The sequence below is a fragment of the Lichenostomus cassidix genome, chromosome 2 (genome assembly GCF_008360975.1).
Source record: "Lichenostomus cassidix isolate B80296 chromosome 2, HeHo_3.0, whole genome shotgun sequence".
NCBI lineage: Eukaryota > Metazoa > Chordata > Aves > Passeriformes > Meliphagidae > Lichenostomus > Lichenostomus cassidix.
In genome coordinates this window covers 63,808,294-63,824,324 of record NC_139482.1, presented here as the reverse complement: position 1 = coordinate 63,824,324, position 16,031 = coordinate 63,808,294, and the positions used below count along the sequence as shown (strand labels likewise).

Sequence of the window (16,031 nt, the reverse complement as noted above, 5' to 3'; positions counted from 1 at the left end):
ATGCTATATTGTAAAAATCATCAGTTACCCCAGTATCAGTTACGACCTTCAATAGGTACCTTCCTAAAGCTTTAGGAATTATATATATATATATACACACACACACAAAAAATAACATACATATAGCATGTAATATATATTTATATATATACAAGAAATATAAATACATGCAAAAGGTTTTAATATTTATAGTTTTCCTCACTAAAGAGGAAAAATTCAATAGCAAATACTGTTCTTCACTGGGATATAAAAATCAAGGGCCAAAATCTGGTCTTCAAAAGTATCAAATCAACAGGATTTATACATGACTTTTCAAAGAGGGCATAGGAATGATTTCTATTTTTTTCTCTTTCTCCATCAACTCGCAGATATCATTCACAGAACTTTTTTCTGTGAATTCCTTGTGCTCTTTAAGGACAGTGTAGTAGTACAAAGAAAAATCAATTTAGGAGCTATGGAATTTGAAGTTGTATGTATCTACCACCTAAACGCACATTTTCAAGCGGAGAGCAGGAACAGCAACAGTATAAGAGCACAAATGAGAGGAGGATGCACAGCAGCCAGCTAGCCACATGTTGCTTTGTGAATATGCATTTGCATATAAGCTTATAATGCTGGAGTGCCAGAAAAATTAAAGATAATCTTAAAATTTGCAGAGAGTGAAAACCAGCATTGCTAATGCTGCTGCCATGCTCACTGCAGCATGCTGCAGGTCACAGATGAGGAGGGGAAACCATACTACTGCAAGAAGGTTTTATCAAATGCATTTTAGTTTACAAAATACTTTCCATGATTGATAGCACTGTGAATCCTACTGGTATGGTTAATGCTCTGTTCTCTGGCTAGATGATACTGGAGCTTGGCAACATACCTGTTCTTGTAGTCCTTTAATACCCTGTTAGTATAAAAGGTAGCAGCATCATTCATCTCCTTGACATAAGGGCCTGGTTTAGGAGACTAGGACCATCATCCCATGGTAGCAGGAAACAACAGAAGGAGAAAGGAAGTAAAACATTAGTCAGACACCTTCCCTGACATATTAGGTTTACTACCCTCTTGGGTGTAGACTGAGGAACTATACAGATGAGACTGCAGAGCTCTGCAAGACTTGGAACTATCCTGGGCTGCACCATCCAGAAGCCTATTTACAACCCTCCCAAGCATCCCACGTGTCACTCACCACTGCTATCCACCCAAGGGCAGGGATGCTCTCACTGACAGCTGAGAGGTGGTTGAACATTTTACTTCCTCTGTTCCTTTCCCTGAAGTTCTGAATTTCCTGAATCTTCTCTGATATTGGCTTGAGAAGCACTGCCACCTCATTCTGGAAAAAAGGGAATTTAATGGAGAGGGGTGGGGAGGGGAGGGAAGGGAAGAGGAAAAGAAAAAAAGAAAAAAAGAAAAAAAGAAAAGAAAAGAAAAGAAAAGAAAAGAAAAGAAAAGAAAAGAAAAGAAAAGAAAAAAGAAAAGAAAAGAAAAGAAAAGAAAAGAAAAGAAAAGAAAAGAAAAGAAAAGAAAAGAAGGAGAAAAGGAGAAAAGTCACTGCTGTTAACAATGGGTAGTCCAAAAGTACCATGTGGTTTAATACTGTCGTCCTTGCCTACTGACTTAACATCCAGAAAGAAAGGTCATCGTAAGTTTCTACATTACAGTAGCAATTTAATTACACTCCTATGGTTGCAGTGATAAAATCTGCAGACATTAAGTATTATTAATGTGTTGTAGCAAAAATTTTTCTCAGCATTGGCAGCATTTTCACATACTGCCCAGACTAAGATCCCCTAGCTCAGAGTTAGCAGAACTCATGTTTTTCATCTGATATCCCTGGAACTTCTTCAGATGCTTGAGTTTTTCATGTTATTAACCAAGTTGTTCTTCCTTTAAGAAACACTAACTACTTGTTAGTGGCCTGTTATCATCTGGCAACAAGACTGAGAAAGTAATACACTTGAAGGCAATATCAATTTTACCTTTCCTTATTGGTTTGTTTTAATTTTTTGGCTGCAAGGAATGTGGGAGGATTTCATGGGAAACATATTGCCTGAAAGCCATGGTTTGGGGAAGTTCTCCTGTGTTAATCAAAAACAAATGGTATCTATGGGAATGACTGCTGAGTGGAAGGAATAGTGTCTGGAGTGAAGAGGAAAAGCAAAATGAATGCAGAAGCTATCCAAGCCCTTTCCTGTGCAAAGTGAATGCCAATCACACTGGTCCAGCATCTCAGAAAAACTAATTTAGAGCACTAATTCACTGGAAAAATTGTTCCACTCAGAAAACAGCAGATTGAGGGACATGGAGTCACCAGATTACAAGCAAAACAACTGCTGTACCTTGCAAACCCATTAATATTGCAAAAGTATGCTCACAGAACCCATACAATATCCCACCAAAGACAGTCCACCATTCTGATTCTCCCTGGCACTTGACTTGGAAATCACTGAGGATGTAGCAGAACTCTGCATTTGTTCTCACCTTTTCCAGGACTACTTCTTATGTGCTTGCTGGAGACAACTAATCGTCATGATCTTGAGGACTAATGCTGCTATGACACACACAAGATGCTGGGCACATGTGTCCTGCTTGATCTCTGTCATCTGTGAGGTATTTCTTTTCACCCTTCCACAAGACCTCAGTGTAACAGAATTTTATGTCACCTTAAAATAAGCATGTCTGCTATGCATCAGCAGAGGTCAAAAGACACTTCAAAAACACAACAAAAAGAGGTTCTGGATTTCTGCATTTTGAAAAGAACTTTGATCCACCTAGGGAGCCTTAACATTTTAGTGGTAGTGTAATTTTGAAGAAGGCCTGTGCATATGAAACACATGGGGATATTTTATCTTCTCCTACAACAAAATGAGTTGGAAGAAAACAAATATTTACAGTATTACTGGGAAATTAAAAGATTTTTTGTTGATGACTTAATGACCAGCATAAGTCATTTAGTCTGAAAAAACCCTGAAACCTCCATGATTTGTAGTTCTTAAAATATGATTTTGTTGCCATAACATGATAGAGTCTGCAAAAATTCTCCTTTCTAATTTTTGCTTGTTTACAACATGCTGCAGCTGGTTGGTTCTTTCCTATTTTTCAGGGAAATCTTTCAAGTATGACAGTAGTTAACAAAACTGAAATTTAAGAAAGTGTTTGTTCTGCTTTGATATTATGCCAAAACTGGCATAATATCAAAACTCTTCCCATAAAGTTGGAGGGGTAGTTACAGTCCTTAGCTCACTGTGAATCTTCATGGCCCAGTTCCAGCCAAAGAGAATATCAGGGCTAAAAATACAGCTCCACAGATGCCTGGTATATCTAGACAGCACTGGGAGGCAGCACATTTCTGTGGATAGGGCACAGAAGTGGGAGTTCTTAAATGGGGGTTCTCTTTGCAGCCCCCCTGCCAAATTGTCATCAGGTTTCAGGAAAGCTGTGTTAGCTTTCTGTGCTTTGATTGCCTACATATTAAATGATGTAACATAGCTGTTTTATTTTGTAGAATACATTGATATCTATAGATAAGAAGGCAAAATTAGGGTCAAACTTTTTTCTGAATGTCCCACAGTGACCCACACCTCCTCCTATTCCTCCTAGAAAAGCTCCCAGCCACTTTTCTGAGGATTTTCTATCAGTGGTACAGAGATTATTTCTGTCCCTCAGAACACAGGGGTTTAATCTATCCAACGAATAAATAATTGTAAGAAATGTTTATAAAAATGCAGTGGCTTTATTTAATTTCACAGAACCTGTGCCAGTTTTAAAGGTGAAGTATGTATTGCTACAGAAAGTTGCTCAAAGTAATCATTGCCTTGGCACTGCAGTCACACCAGAGTGGGCTTGAGGCTTTGCTCAGCTCTGTCCCATGTGAGACATCCTGGCAGAGCAGGGCAGTCTGTCTGCATTCCCATTCACTCTGCGCTCATCCTGTTCTGCAATGGCTGCACAAAATGTGTGTTTGTAGAAGCTTCTTGTCATCCAGATTCCTGTGTAAGGGTTAGACACAGGAACACAGGCCTGCAAGGAATTGAGTTCTGTCTCAGTTCTAAATTTTTAGTTAGTGATTAAACTGCGGATGAATTAGTGTATAGCATATGGGTATAGAAAGGCTCATTAATTCTGGCAGTAACCAGTCTTGTTACACTTTAAAATGCAGAAACAGTTGTGCTGAGGGTTCTAGAAGAATAATCTCTTTATTGCAATGAATACTAGAACAGCTGACTTAATAAAATGATTGTCTATATTGTATCTCTAAGAAAACTGAATTCCAGGAGATGAATCAGAACTGTTGGAAAAATCTTCAGCATGTCTTTGGCATGTGCTAGATAAAATTTCTTGTCATTTAAGACACACCACAGTTGTTTAACAGAAATTTAAGAGTCTCTGTATAAACACTATTCCTATTATAATATCAGCTTTGCTGAAATGTTTAAAAATGCAACATGGGCACAACTGACAAATATCAGAAATAATTCCCAGTATCCTTTTTGCCTTTTAAAACAATGATTAAAACCAGATTGTCTTTTTAAATAGTAATCACTAAACAACCAGCCATCTCATAATGTTTTATAATTTTTATTAGAAAATCAAGAGAAGTAAGACTATTGCCATGATTAGCCAAAACACTTCAAAAAGGTCCCAGCATGCAACAAGAACAGCCTTAGGCTTTGGCTTCAGAGACTTAACAGTTTCAGCCCAGTCTCATAAAATGACCTGGAATACCAGTACTCCAACAGACCACATTGCACAGACTTTCTTCTTCTTCACATATTTGCATTACCCACACAAGAAATTCCACAGATGACAGGCTTAATAGGACTGGGGCACAGGGACACTCAGTTCAGAAGAATGGCCAGAGTTTTGGGGTTTGTGATATTTGAAATCTGCCTGTAAAGTCAAGTCACACTAAACTGAATGGCTTGCTTAAAATTTTGGCCACTCGATCCAGTGATTACTTGAAAATGTCAGCTTTAATGTGACAAAATAGGTATTTTCTCAGGATCATTGCTGTCCAGAAACCTGCCAGCATGAATCACAAAGGCACAAAACACAGCAGGTAACTAAAAATATAGTTTTTAAAGATCTTATGTATTTTTAAGCTAATTTTACATGGTTTTGAGGGGTGAGATTGTTTACTGAAGGATTTTTATGTTGATGGGTGGCAACGCAATTCAGACCTCACTATTACACTGTCTAAATAAACCTGACCTATTATGAGAAAAACATGTCAAAAAAAACCCACCTTTTAAGTTTTGCAAAATGAGGGAATGGCAACCTTTGGAGTAGGAGCAGTAAAAGAAAACTGAGAAAATTTGGGATCAGCAGCCCCTTCATTTTACTCAGCTGCAACCTGAGCAGCATGACTACAACCTTTATTCCATGGTGTACAGTTCTGTTATTTTCTCCTTCATACTTACATAAAGTCTCCATCATATTTAGTTTACATTTTTAAGGGGCAAGTTTGAAAAATGGAGTTGATTTGAATCAGGTGCCTTTGTATGTGTTGGCAAGCAGTGCAGCCTATTAAGAATGGTTCTGCAGAGCAAAACAGTTGCTGCTGAGGCCTCGACATATACAGTATGCATGCTGGGAGGGGGGGTGCTATTTTGGACTAGCTGTAAATTGTTTAGATGCTGTCTGGGAGTGTATCTTCCACTTCATCAGAAATTATCCATTTTGTACACCTCAGGACTGCTCCATAATGTGAAACATGACATAGTAAATGGGGCGGATTTGAAGGAGAAATACAGTCCCACTGTGAGCTAAAATACTAATGTACACACAGCCATTATCTCTCAAACAGCCTAGTACAGTCCCATCCCACATTTCATCCTTTAAAGGGATGAAAGATGCCATGGATTGCCACTGCCACACTCAGTTCTAACAATTTAACAGGCAACTATCTGCTCTCAGCTGAGACTTGATTCTCTCTGCTGTAAATGAAGAAAGAGATGTCCCTGAGGAGTTCTTTCCACGTATTAACAGATATTAAAAGACTACATGTTAGAAGACATTAAAAGATGTGAAGAGATGGACTCTAGAGGTGTTCACCATTACTATAAAGAGAGCCTAGAAAGACATCTTACACAACATTCCTACCTTGACAGTTATAAGCTGGTGAGCAGAAGCCCATCCTGTGTCTACAGGAATAAGATCACTAGTAAGATGCATTTCTGCTATGAGTGGCTGTGATTACAGAACTGAAATAGTTTTAACAGCTGTGATTTCCCATATTTTCTATTTTCAAAATCTCTAAAGAAGACTTTAAAGTTTATGTTTGTCCTTTCTTTTGTATATATGCAGTTTAAGAAAGGCCTGTCTTTTTTCTGTAACTGTTTATTCATAGACTGGATGGAGTCAATGTTAAGAATAGGCTGAGAAATATCCTCTTTATTTAAAGTATATATAAAATAAAATTTTTTTAGCCTACTGCACCTTAATCCAATATTTTCTCTCCAAGTATTTTCTGATTGGCAGTAAAGACCATTAGTGAGATTTTTCTCTGAGATCATCACATTTATGTCCCTCTGTAGTATTCTGATATTTTCAGGGTTCAAAGCTCTCCTCCTACCTAACTACAGAAAAATATTAATTTATTATGGTCTAGTTTTCTTAGACTGTAAATCTTCAACACAGTGGTGTAACAAGTATTTGATCTGTTGGTCAACAGTACCAGTTTTGCCACTTCAACTCACTGTTGTGTAGCAGCAGGACTATGACACAGAGAGACAAATCTGCAGAACTGTCTGGTCAGCTTCATCAGCACAGAAGCTTAGACACATTTGTGTGCTTCCAAAGTGACTTAATTGGTATTTGGCTTGTATTCCTCTTAGATAGCACAAAAATTCTCAATCTAACAGCCAATATCAGCTGTAGCAATTTTGTCCTTTGTGGGAAAAAAACAGGGAACACCAAACCATAACCCCACATGACAAATTACTACTTTAGTCATTTGTGGGTTTATTTTTAAATGTAAACTCTGAGGCAGGGCAAATGGAGAGGAATGTGAAAGACAAATAGCTTCTAACCAGTGGAGAAGTCCAGGGCCTGATACAAACTGCATGCATCAGTTTACAGCAGTGCAGAATCACACCCAATGCCTTCGGCTGGGACTGGCTGGTTTTTAAATGGACTTGAACATTCTATGTGTCGTATTCTTGACCACTACAGCTTTTCGTGGGCAGTATTTTCAACAAGGCTCCTCCTGCTCTAGACACACGGGCAAAATCCCACCATTAATGAACACAAACAATTATACTAATGAACTGCTTTCAACCTTTCAGTACTCCTTAATCCTGCTGCTGTGATTGTAGTCCATGTCAGTAGGGTCCAAAGCATTCCAGGTAGCAAGGTTCTATAAGGAGATAGTGTTCTGTTAAGCCACAGTTCTTTTGTTCACATCTGGGATCTCATGAATCTCTGCTAAGGGCAATTGCCTTTCACAGGGCATGTCCCAGGAAAGGGATGTTAGATGTTGCAGGTTTCCATCCTTGGACACACAGGTGGTTCACCTGAGGTCTCCCAAGAGACAAACTGTAAGACTGCCAGGTTCATTGAGCAGTCTGGGAACTGGCATAACTTTTGGAATTCACAAATCATTGGTTGTGGTCTGATTTAGACCAAAGTAAAATTTGAAAAAAAAACCAAACAAACCTAACCTTGGAATTGAAAAGCCCTGTTTTTCAGTCATCTGTACCCCTACAGCTTTCCTTTTTAGAAGGTTATGTGCAGTCCATAAATCCCAGGAAAGAACTGTGTAACACAGAGAAAGGAGAGTACTAGATTGGATTTGTGTTTAGCAGAAATAAAGAATATGGTACTTAATAGGAAAGGGAGTGTCCTATCAGCTTAGCTCAGTAGGGTCCTCACATGGCACAGTTTGAGTATGAACATTGCTGCAGGGACTGAAACTACACTGATGATTTTAGGACATTATGTTACAAACAGCAGAATTTCAGTAAAGGCTTGCAGATCCCCAGAATTGCTTAGCAGGTATGTCAAATGAGGATCCAGAGTACACTGAAGTTCACAAGTGAACACAAGTACACTGAAGTTCACAAGTGCAGAGGACCTTTGGCTACTGGAGCCTGATTCTTGCACAGAATGTGAGCTGCTGTTGGTGTGAGCCAGTCTAGAGCTGCCACTGATGTGAATCTCTGCCTCTATTCTGTACAGGTTGGGTGATGTTGCATTGATCATGGCCCTTCTGTATTCCTGGATCCCTAAGTGCCTCTGGGCCTTCTTATTGCTGAGTGCACTGCCCCTGGGGCAGAACTGAATCTCAAATGCATCCACCTTTTATTGATCTGGGAGTTTTGGCAAACACAAGTGAAGGAAGTGAAATGGTACAAGGATACCTACAGAAGTTAAGTACAACAAAGACATTGAGGTGCTGGAGTGTGTCCAGACAAGGGCAATGAAGCTATTGAAGGATCTAGAGAGTTAGTCCTGTGAGGGGTGAATTAAGGAGCTGGGGGTGTTTCACCTGGAGAAAAGGAGGCTCAGGAGGGACCTTATCACTCTCTACCGCTATCTGAAAGGAAGCTGTGGTGAGGTGGGGGTCAGTTTGTACACCCAGGTAATGAGTGACAGGACAAAAGAAAATGGCCTCAAGTTGCAAGACGGGAGGTTTAGATTGGAACTTATGAAAGATTTCTTCACTGAAAGGGTTGTCAATTACTGGAACAACCTGCCCAAGGAAGTGGTTGAGCCACCATCCCTGAAGATATTTAAAAGACGTGTAAATGTGATGCTCAGAGACAAGGTTTAGTGGTGGAGTTGGCAGTGTTGGGTTTATGACTGAACTTGACCTTAAAGATCCTTTCCAACCTAAATGATTCTATGAACTGAAAATATAATGAGTTTGAGGCTGATAAAATGCAGATGAGTGATTCTGAGACAAAATTATGAGATAGCAGATGTCAGGGGCTATCTGGTCCTGAAACTGAGTAAGGGTTTCCAACAATATCCAAAAATGAGCCTGTGAACTCTGTAGTGCAGGGGGTTAGTGATGGAAACTGTTGGTCCATCCCTGTGGCTGTGACCACATGTCACATGCAGTTGTAGGCTTGCTGATAACAGAAATATGCCAACAGTTTGGCAAGATTTCAGAGAACAGGACTGGGGGAAGGGGTTCCTTTTAGAGCTCAGGACTCTCAGGCTCTGCCCATGTCACTCTTGGCACCTTTTGTGAGTTTGGGGCCTGAGTACCTTAAAAGGACTGAACCAAATTCTTCCTTAAGCTATTTCTAGATACAGAGGAGCAGGTCTGCAGCAGTCAACCGACAGAATAGCAGCAAAACTCGGCTCAAAATCTTTTGCATAAGAAAGTAATAAATTAACAAGGTGAGGAGTATCCTACTGTTTGTATTTTTGGAAAACAGTGAGGGTGATCCCAGTAAGCATGAGGAAAAGTAAGGAGAAATGGAATGACATAAGCAAGTCAAGGTAATTAGAAAACAAATCCTGCTAGGATGCAGAATAATAAGTCCCAGGAGTCCTGTTACTGAAGCACTTTAAAATAGAAAGAGAAGAAAATGAGCAATCCCACACTGACAGAGAACAGGGAACTGCAAATCTTCATATTTTGATTTCTACATAAAAATTCTGAGAATGAGTCCTTTATTCAAAGATTTTGCCACAACTATTCTAATCCTACAATAGATTTTTTTTTTGCTTGGCTATAAAAAATTAAAACGGAAGGATTTGTTCTCATGGCTGTAGGTGCAAATTGAAATACAGTTTCTTGGGTTTCTGAAGGTTTCTGAGGTGGTATGGGGTGTCCCTTTTCTAGGAAAAAAAGGGAAAGCTGTCCTTTATCTCTTACCCTTTTCCACCCCTCTCCTCCCACCTGTGTGCAGGATTTGGATATTTAAGCTAGGTATTTAATTGGAATGTTTGTCTGCACAATGTTGGAAATTAAATCCATGAGCTTTGGCAGTCATATGAACTCAGCATTCTTTTGTAATGAGAAATTACGTAATCATTTATAGTCTGAACTGCATCTGCCATTTAAATCTGTTTGTAGTACTTCTTAGCATGAATATGCTCATTCTGCATATGCTTATATTTATTCACAAAAATATTAATCTCATTAACTTGTTCCCAGTATAGGAACAATGGATCCCTCATGCCCTCAAAGAAACTCTTCAAACTGTTTGAACTTTTAAAGTGAAATATAACAACTCATAAATAGAAGACAGTATATGAGTCACCATTCACAAAGAATTTAGTGTAGTGACTTTGAGCAGTGATCAGTATTCATTATCACAAATTAAAAAAGGTTGTTAAACAGATAAATTTGCTCAGGAACACTAATAACTTTTAGAATTATTATATAATGAAATAAAAAACATGTTTTAGTTAGGATTGTATTTGGCTTAGACTACGGGAAATAGAAAATTAAAATCAAAACTATTTCAGAATGTTTTGTAAAGGTTTATGTTAAAACCTGTCTTCTGAATTGCCCAAGCAACATGCAAACATATGGTCTCAAAATACCTTTTTAAACAACTTTTCACTGATTACAGCAATATTCCCTTCTCCATCTTCTCTGTACTCTCTATATTCTTGTATACTTTTTATAATTGTACACAATTTACAACAGACTTTTTTTGTTTTAATGTTTGAAGTTTGGCATCAGATAATAATTTCTAATAACTGGATGAACTGAAAAATCCCATCTTGCTGAATGAGTCTGTATCTAGCAGCCATTAGCTGGGACTTACACAAACAGGAATATCAACTGGTGATTTTGTCATGTGATCCCTTCCACTGCACATACAAATATAGAACATGACCATAAAAAGTAACAGAACATGCTCTCTGCAAAGTAATTTATTGCAGTTGATTGGTATGCCAGCTGGAATTACCTTCCTGGCTCCTACTACTTTCACAAATACAGATAATAAAGGCTGTGCACTGCAACAGATTCCAAGTGAAAAAAATAACATTATTAACAAGAAGCAAAACTCCACAAAAGCAACTTCTAGCAATCTTGACTGAAAATGTTTGCTAGTGACTCATAGCATGAGTTAAAGAGTTAAATGAATTCCAGGGCTTCACCAGTTTCATAGAGGGGAAAAAATAGCACTTTTTGTAAGATATACATTTCTCTCTTTGCTGAGCATAAAAATATCCAAGAATTATTATACATATAGGAGCTTTCTGTTTGTTTGAATTCCTTATTCATTAGTTTGTAAGCTGCAAGAGCTGAGCTAATTTATTTTTCCAGTGCATTTTCCCTTCCCTCTTTTTTTTTTAAAGGCACCACGTATGACATCCCAACATGACAGGAACTCAGTAAATCCCCTCAGTCTCCACACCGCTGTCTCTGAATGTCTACAAAGCTACTATGCCATAATTGCAACTCGCTGGCTCATTCACAGCTTTACATTATAAAGCAAACAGTCTAGACAGCTGAATGACAGAATTACTCTCTTTTCTCTTGCATTTATAGATATGCTGTCATCTTCATTTGCTTTTCTCTACTCTGTGCATTCTAATACACAAATGATCAGCTTTCCTGTTTGGATTCCACACTGACTCCATGGCTCTAGGCTATAAATACAACCAGAGCCGAGATGACATCACATCAATAAGGTCCTGGGGGAGCAGGGGGGAGGACCCCTAGCTCTTTCCTTCTCCTGGGTTAGCTGGTGATTACCAGCTTTTTCAAGATGGTTAACCAATGTGGCTTTACAATAGAAATTCTTTTCCTCATTGAGATGAAGATATCAAAAGCCTAATGCCTGGAACCATCACCCTCTGCAGTCAGAAAAAAAATATTCAATTTGTACAGAACAGGCAGCCTTCAATTATTTTTACATCTGTCCATAATATAATTGAATGTATCTGTGCAAAAAATATATGCAAAAAAGAGAAAAATAATGAACAATAGTATGTGTTTCAATGTCTATAAAAATGTGTAGCTTACAGTCCTTAAAAAAACCTAAGTAATTGGACTAGGTTTGTTCTCACTGATACAGAAACTTTAGTCTGTAATGTTCCTGGTATTTTAACTTTGGAATGATGTGTACACACATACCATGTGGCATTTCCTCCATACTAAAAGACAGTTCAATGATAGAAGTGTACTTTCTTGCCTTCAATAAATTGCAGAAATCTATGCAAGCCTGATAACGTGCAGTTAAGAAATATGGATATGGATGGCCAGTTCTGATGATGTTTATTACAAGGTTTTTATTATTTGTCGTTTTTCTTAATGATTCTGTAACTACCATTCTGGATTGCCCGAGAATCTCTTTCTACCTCTACTCTTGTTTTTTTAGTGTGTTTAATTGCTATTTTAAAATGAAAATTTCTAAATTTTAAAGTTGAAAAAATCTCAAACTTGACCTCTAATTTGAGATCAGAGAATTGTAAGGGTAAGAGAAGGGAGAAGCCACCACCATTCTCATTGGAAAAGCAGAGAAAATCCTACTGATACCACATGAGGCCAAACCAGGACCCACAGCTTTTTCTCATACTAGAGTTAGGACAATCCCAACAGTTCAGAACACTGCATTACAATATCACCCATTAGCAACTGTTCACTGGGTAATATTTTACCTATGAACATGTAGAATTTTGTGGGCCACTGGGTGCGATTGTATTCACAGCCAATATACGTGACTGCTCGAGGCCTGTACCAATGGGAATTTTGCCTGTTCTCTGTGAGCCATGACCCACTTTTACTCCCTGAGATCAGGGACAGCTGGAAAAACAACTGATCCTTCTTGCTTGGAACTCTAAAGTCTCGCCTGGAATATCTATGCTTGTTTTTTTTCTTTTCCTTGAGTACCCTTGCCATTAAAATGTACTGATTAGAAAAACTTCTAATTTGCATCTCTAAGAACAATAGTGACAGCAAAACCTCAATAAATTATTACATGTGCAGAGAGTTCTGATTTGCAAAAATGTAGTTTAATGCACTTTGGAGCAGGGAACGAGTGGAAAAAGGCCCTGGAGAGACTGTGTAAGGGAAGACTTCATTCTCTGCATACTCCAAGAAGGAGGGTTTGAGGGTGGTCCCACAGAAGAGTTACATGACTGCTATTGCCAGGAGTGATAAAGTGCTATTGGCCCTGAGCCCTCTGGAAACTACAAATGAGATTCACAACAACACAGCTTCCCTGAGCTTTCTAGTGAGGGGAGGATTTAAATAGTTGCCAATAAGATAAGTATATAAATCAACTTGATAAAAGTTGGTTTTTCCATTTTTAAAAAAAAAATCCTTTGCCTTTCTTCCAAGACTGGCCTAAACTGCACCTCAGTTTGGGGAATACTGAGTGTATGGGCCAACACTGGGGTTTCTTTCACTAGCTTATACCCTGACTTCAGTGTCTACCATGTAGCATCCCCGTGGGGCTGGCAAATAGCCATTCCATTCCATGGCACTTCCAGCTTCCAGAAATGGAAGACTGATCCCACTTACAGGTGTAATATGGAAACCTCCTTTGCTTTCTTTAATGATCTTATATGTATTAATACAGAAAAGGTTCTTAACCCTGGACCATGGCTTTCTGATTATTACAGCGCCATGCTTCTAAAAGTGAAAGCAATCCTCTGAGTGCACTGTATAAATAAAGGAACAAACAAAAGCAAATGCAGGATCAATAACATATGGGAACATAGGCTTTTTATACACTGCCTCTTGAAACTCCAGGTCACTTTCCTTACCTCTTGAGGCTCTTGACATTGAGATGCTAACACCAAGAAAGATCTCTGCGCTTGGAAAGCAGCACGTACCATCTCTGCCTGTAACAAAAGGAGGAAAATAAATTAAATCTTAGCCAGTAACCTCCAATGCCTCTTCGTGGCAGCTGAAAGTCAAGTGTGACAGCTCAAAATTTCCTTGCTGCTTCTCATCTAAATCACAGCAACACTGACTGGAAGAAATGTATTAAAGTACTAGCTTAGCTACAATTTTTTTTTTTTTACACCTAAGGTTAAATTCCTTATCTTCTTCAGATAGGAAATAAAATGAGCTGATAAGCAGGCTTTTAGTTATAATTCCTACGCTTAGTCACAGGAGGACTTAATTTTAACGTGTCTAGGCATTTTAATGGTGATGCTTACACCCAAGTGCACAGCAAGAACTTATTACCACTAAGAGCAGCAACCTGCAAGCTTTGTGTTGAACTGCAGCTTAGGCTGTGGTGGCGTTTAGGATGAGCTGAGCTTGGCACATTTGCTGAGGGACTATGCTGTAATTAACTCCTTGCCTGTGATCTGTGGGCAGACTCTAAGATCAACAGCCATGAGAGATGGTGGCTGAAGGTTTTTGGGCAGTTTCCCACTCACAGTGCTCTACAACTTGAGTTAAAGCTGCACCTGACAGCATGCTTACATGTCACCAGTGTGGATGGGTGATAAATCTCCACACTCCTAGGGTGTCTCCTACTGTGCAAATTTCTGGTCTTTGTCATTTATTTGAACCTTACACATTTTCTGTACATTCTAAATGATATGCATTGATAAAAATCAGTATTTCAGTGTTATCTATACCTCATCCACATGGTTGAGTAGTGACTAGGAGAAAGCATTACTGGTAGAGAAAAGAATTATTCATAACTAGTGTATATTACTAAATAAAAACCAAACCAAGCCAAATGTTGTTAAGTTAATCTAATAAGAGTAGGTACATTTATAATCACTTTGTGAAAGGGTGGGGAAGCTCATGCTGGTTTTCCTTGGGGTTTTTTCAATCTAAAAAGAAAACAGGGAAATTATATATACAGGCCTATGTGGATGCAACTTAAAATACATAGAAGTCAGGAAATTTGATGTTGTAGCAAAGTAAAACAGCCAAATTGTGTTTATTCATCTTAAAATGTGATGGCATGAATAAAACATAATCTGTTAGGATGAAAGTCACTGCAAGAAAGATGGTAAAAGAGACCCAGCTTGGACAGCATTTGGGGAGAAAGGGATAATATGGTCTGACAGGCTGAGATTTGGAAGGGAGTAATCATCTCTATAAATAGATAAAGAAATAAATAATAAGGGAAATTGCATGAGCATATGAAACTTAAATTTTCCAGCCAGAGACATAAATACCGTCAATAATAGCAAGGTTTAGATATTCTTAGACATTTCAGATGACTGGTTTTTTCGTACAGAAATTCATAAAACAGTAAAGTGTGAGTTATTTTAAGGTTAGGGGATTTTTTGTGTGTGTGAGGAGAACCTTGTAAAACAGCTGAGAAAAAACTGATGCTCCTGAGGAGGAAGTGATTATGAATGAATTCAGTGCTTCTTAAATTGCAAGATGGACAAAAATAAATCTGTAACTAAGGCTTCCTACAAGGCAAACTTTAGAAAATAAAAAAATCAGTAAAAGAAAATTATCGGCCTGAGTAACTTAGTGATTTGAATGCAGGAAAGGATGGATTTATACTGAGACTGGAAACAATATGTGTGCCCCGGGCAGGAGGGAGAAGTTGTAAGAAAGAGTTAGAGTCTCTAAATGAACAAATAATGAAAGCAATATACTAAGAATAGGTACAAAACCTTCAAAGAGTGAGAGGAGGCATGGATTATCAAGCAGAACTTCTTTTCAGACATTATAACACATACAAGCAAAGGAATGATGGATAAAGGCCTTGTTGAACTGTACCTTGCATGGCAAAGTAAAACAAAGACATGATTTTTTTTGCTACTGGGACAATAAAGAAATAAAGCAATGAAGTGAGGCCCTGACACTGCTCTGAAGGGCAAGCTGGGCATGTCTATGTTATTCTTGATGTATAGATTAGCTGTTGCTGAATAAAATGCTCTTCCCCGATTTCAAGGAAGTTGATGTACATGAAGATACTGAAAGGATAGCTAAGGAGAATGATGACAAATCAATGGAATTACATCATTTGAAAGGGAAGTCAATTAAACATAGCTCAGCGTGACAGAAACATTGGGTCCATAATATCTTTTTTCTAGAGTACTGAAGACACTGGCAGATGAAAGCACAAGTAGAAAAGATTTTATAAATATATAATTTGGAGATAGTACTAGGTGACAGAAATATGCAATGATGGACT

At 38.3% G+C, this 16,031-nt stretch overlaps 1 protein-coding gene across 3 annotated transcripts in view; it reads right to left on the bottom strand.

Moving 5' to 3' along the window:
* Nucleotides 1–16,031, bottom strand: part of CAP2 (cyclase associated actin cytoskeleton regulatory protein 2) — a 69,010-nt gene that overhangs the window by 21,884 nt on the left and 31,095 nt on the right. For all 3 annotated transcript variants that reach the window (XM_085051861.1, XM_085051859.1, XM_085051860.1), the window contains exons 4-6: nucleotides 13,675–13,752; nucleotides 1,181–1,324; nucleotides 872–957 (exon numbers count right to left, since the gene is read on the bottom strand). In XM_085051861.1, the coding sequence (XP_084907987.1) occupies nucleotides 872–957; nucleotides 1,181–1,324; nucleotides 13,675–13,752 (308 nt within the window). The remainder of the gene's footprint in view (nucleotides 1–871; nucleotides 958–1,180; nucleotides 1,325–13,674; nucleotides 13,753–16,031) is intronic.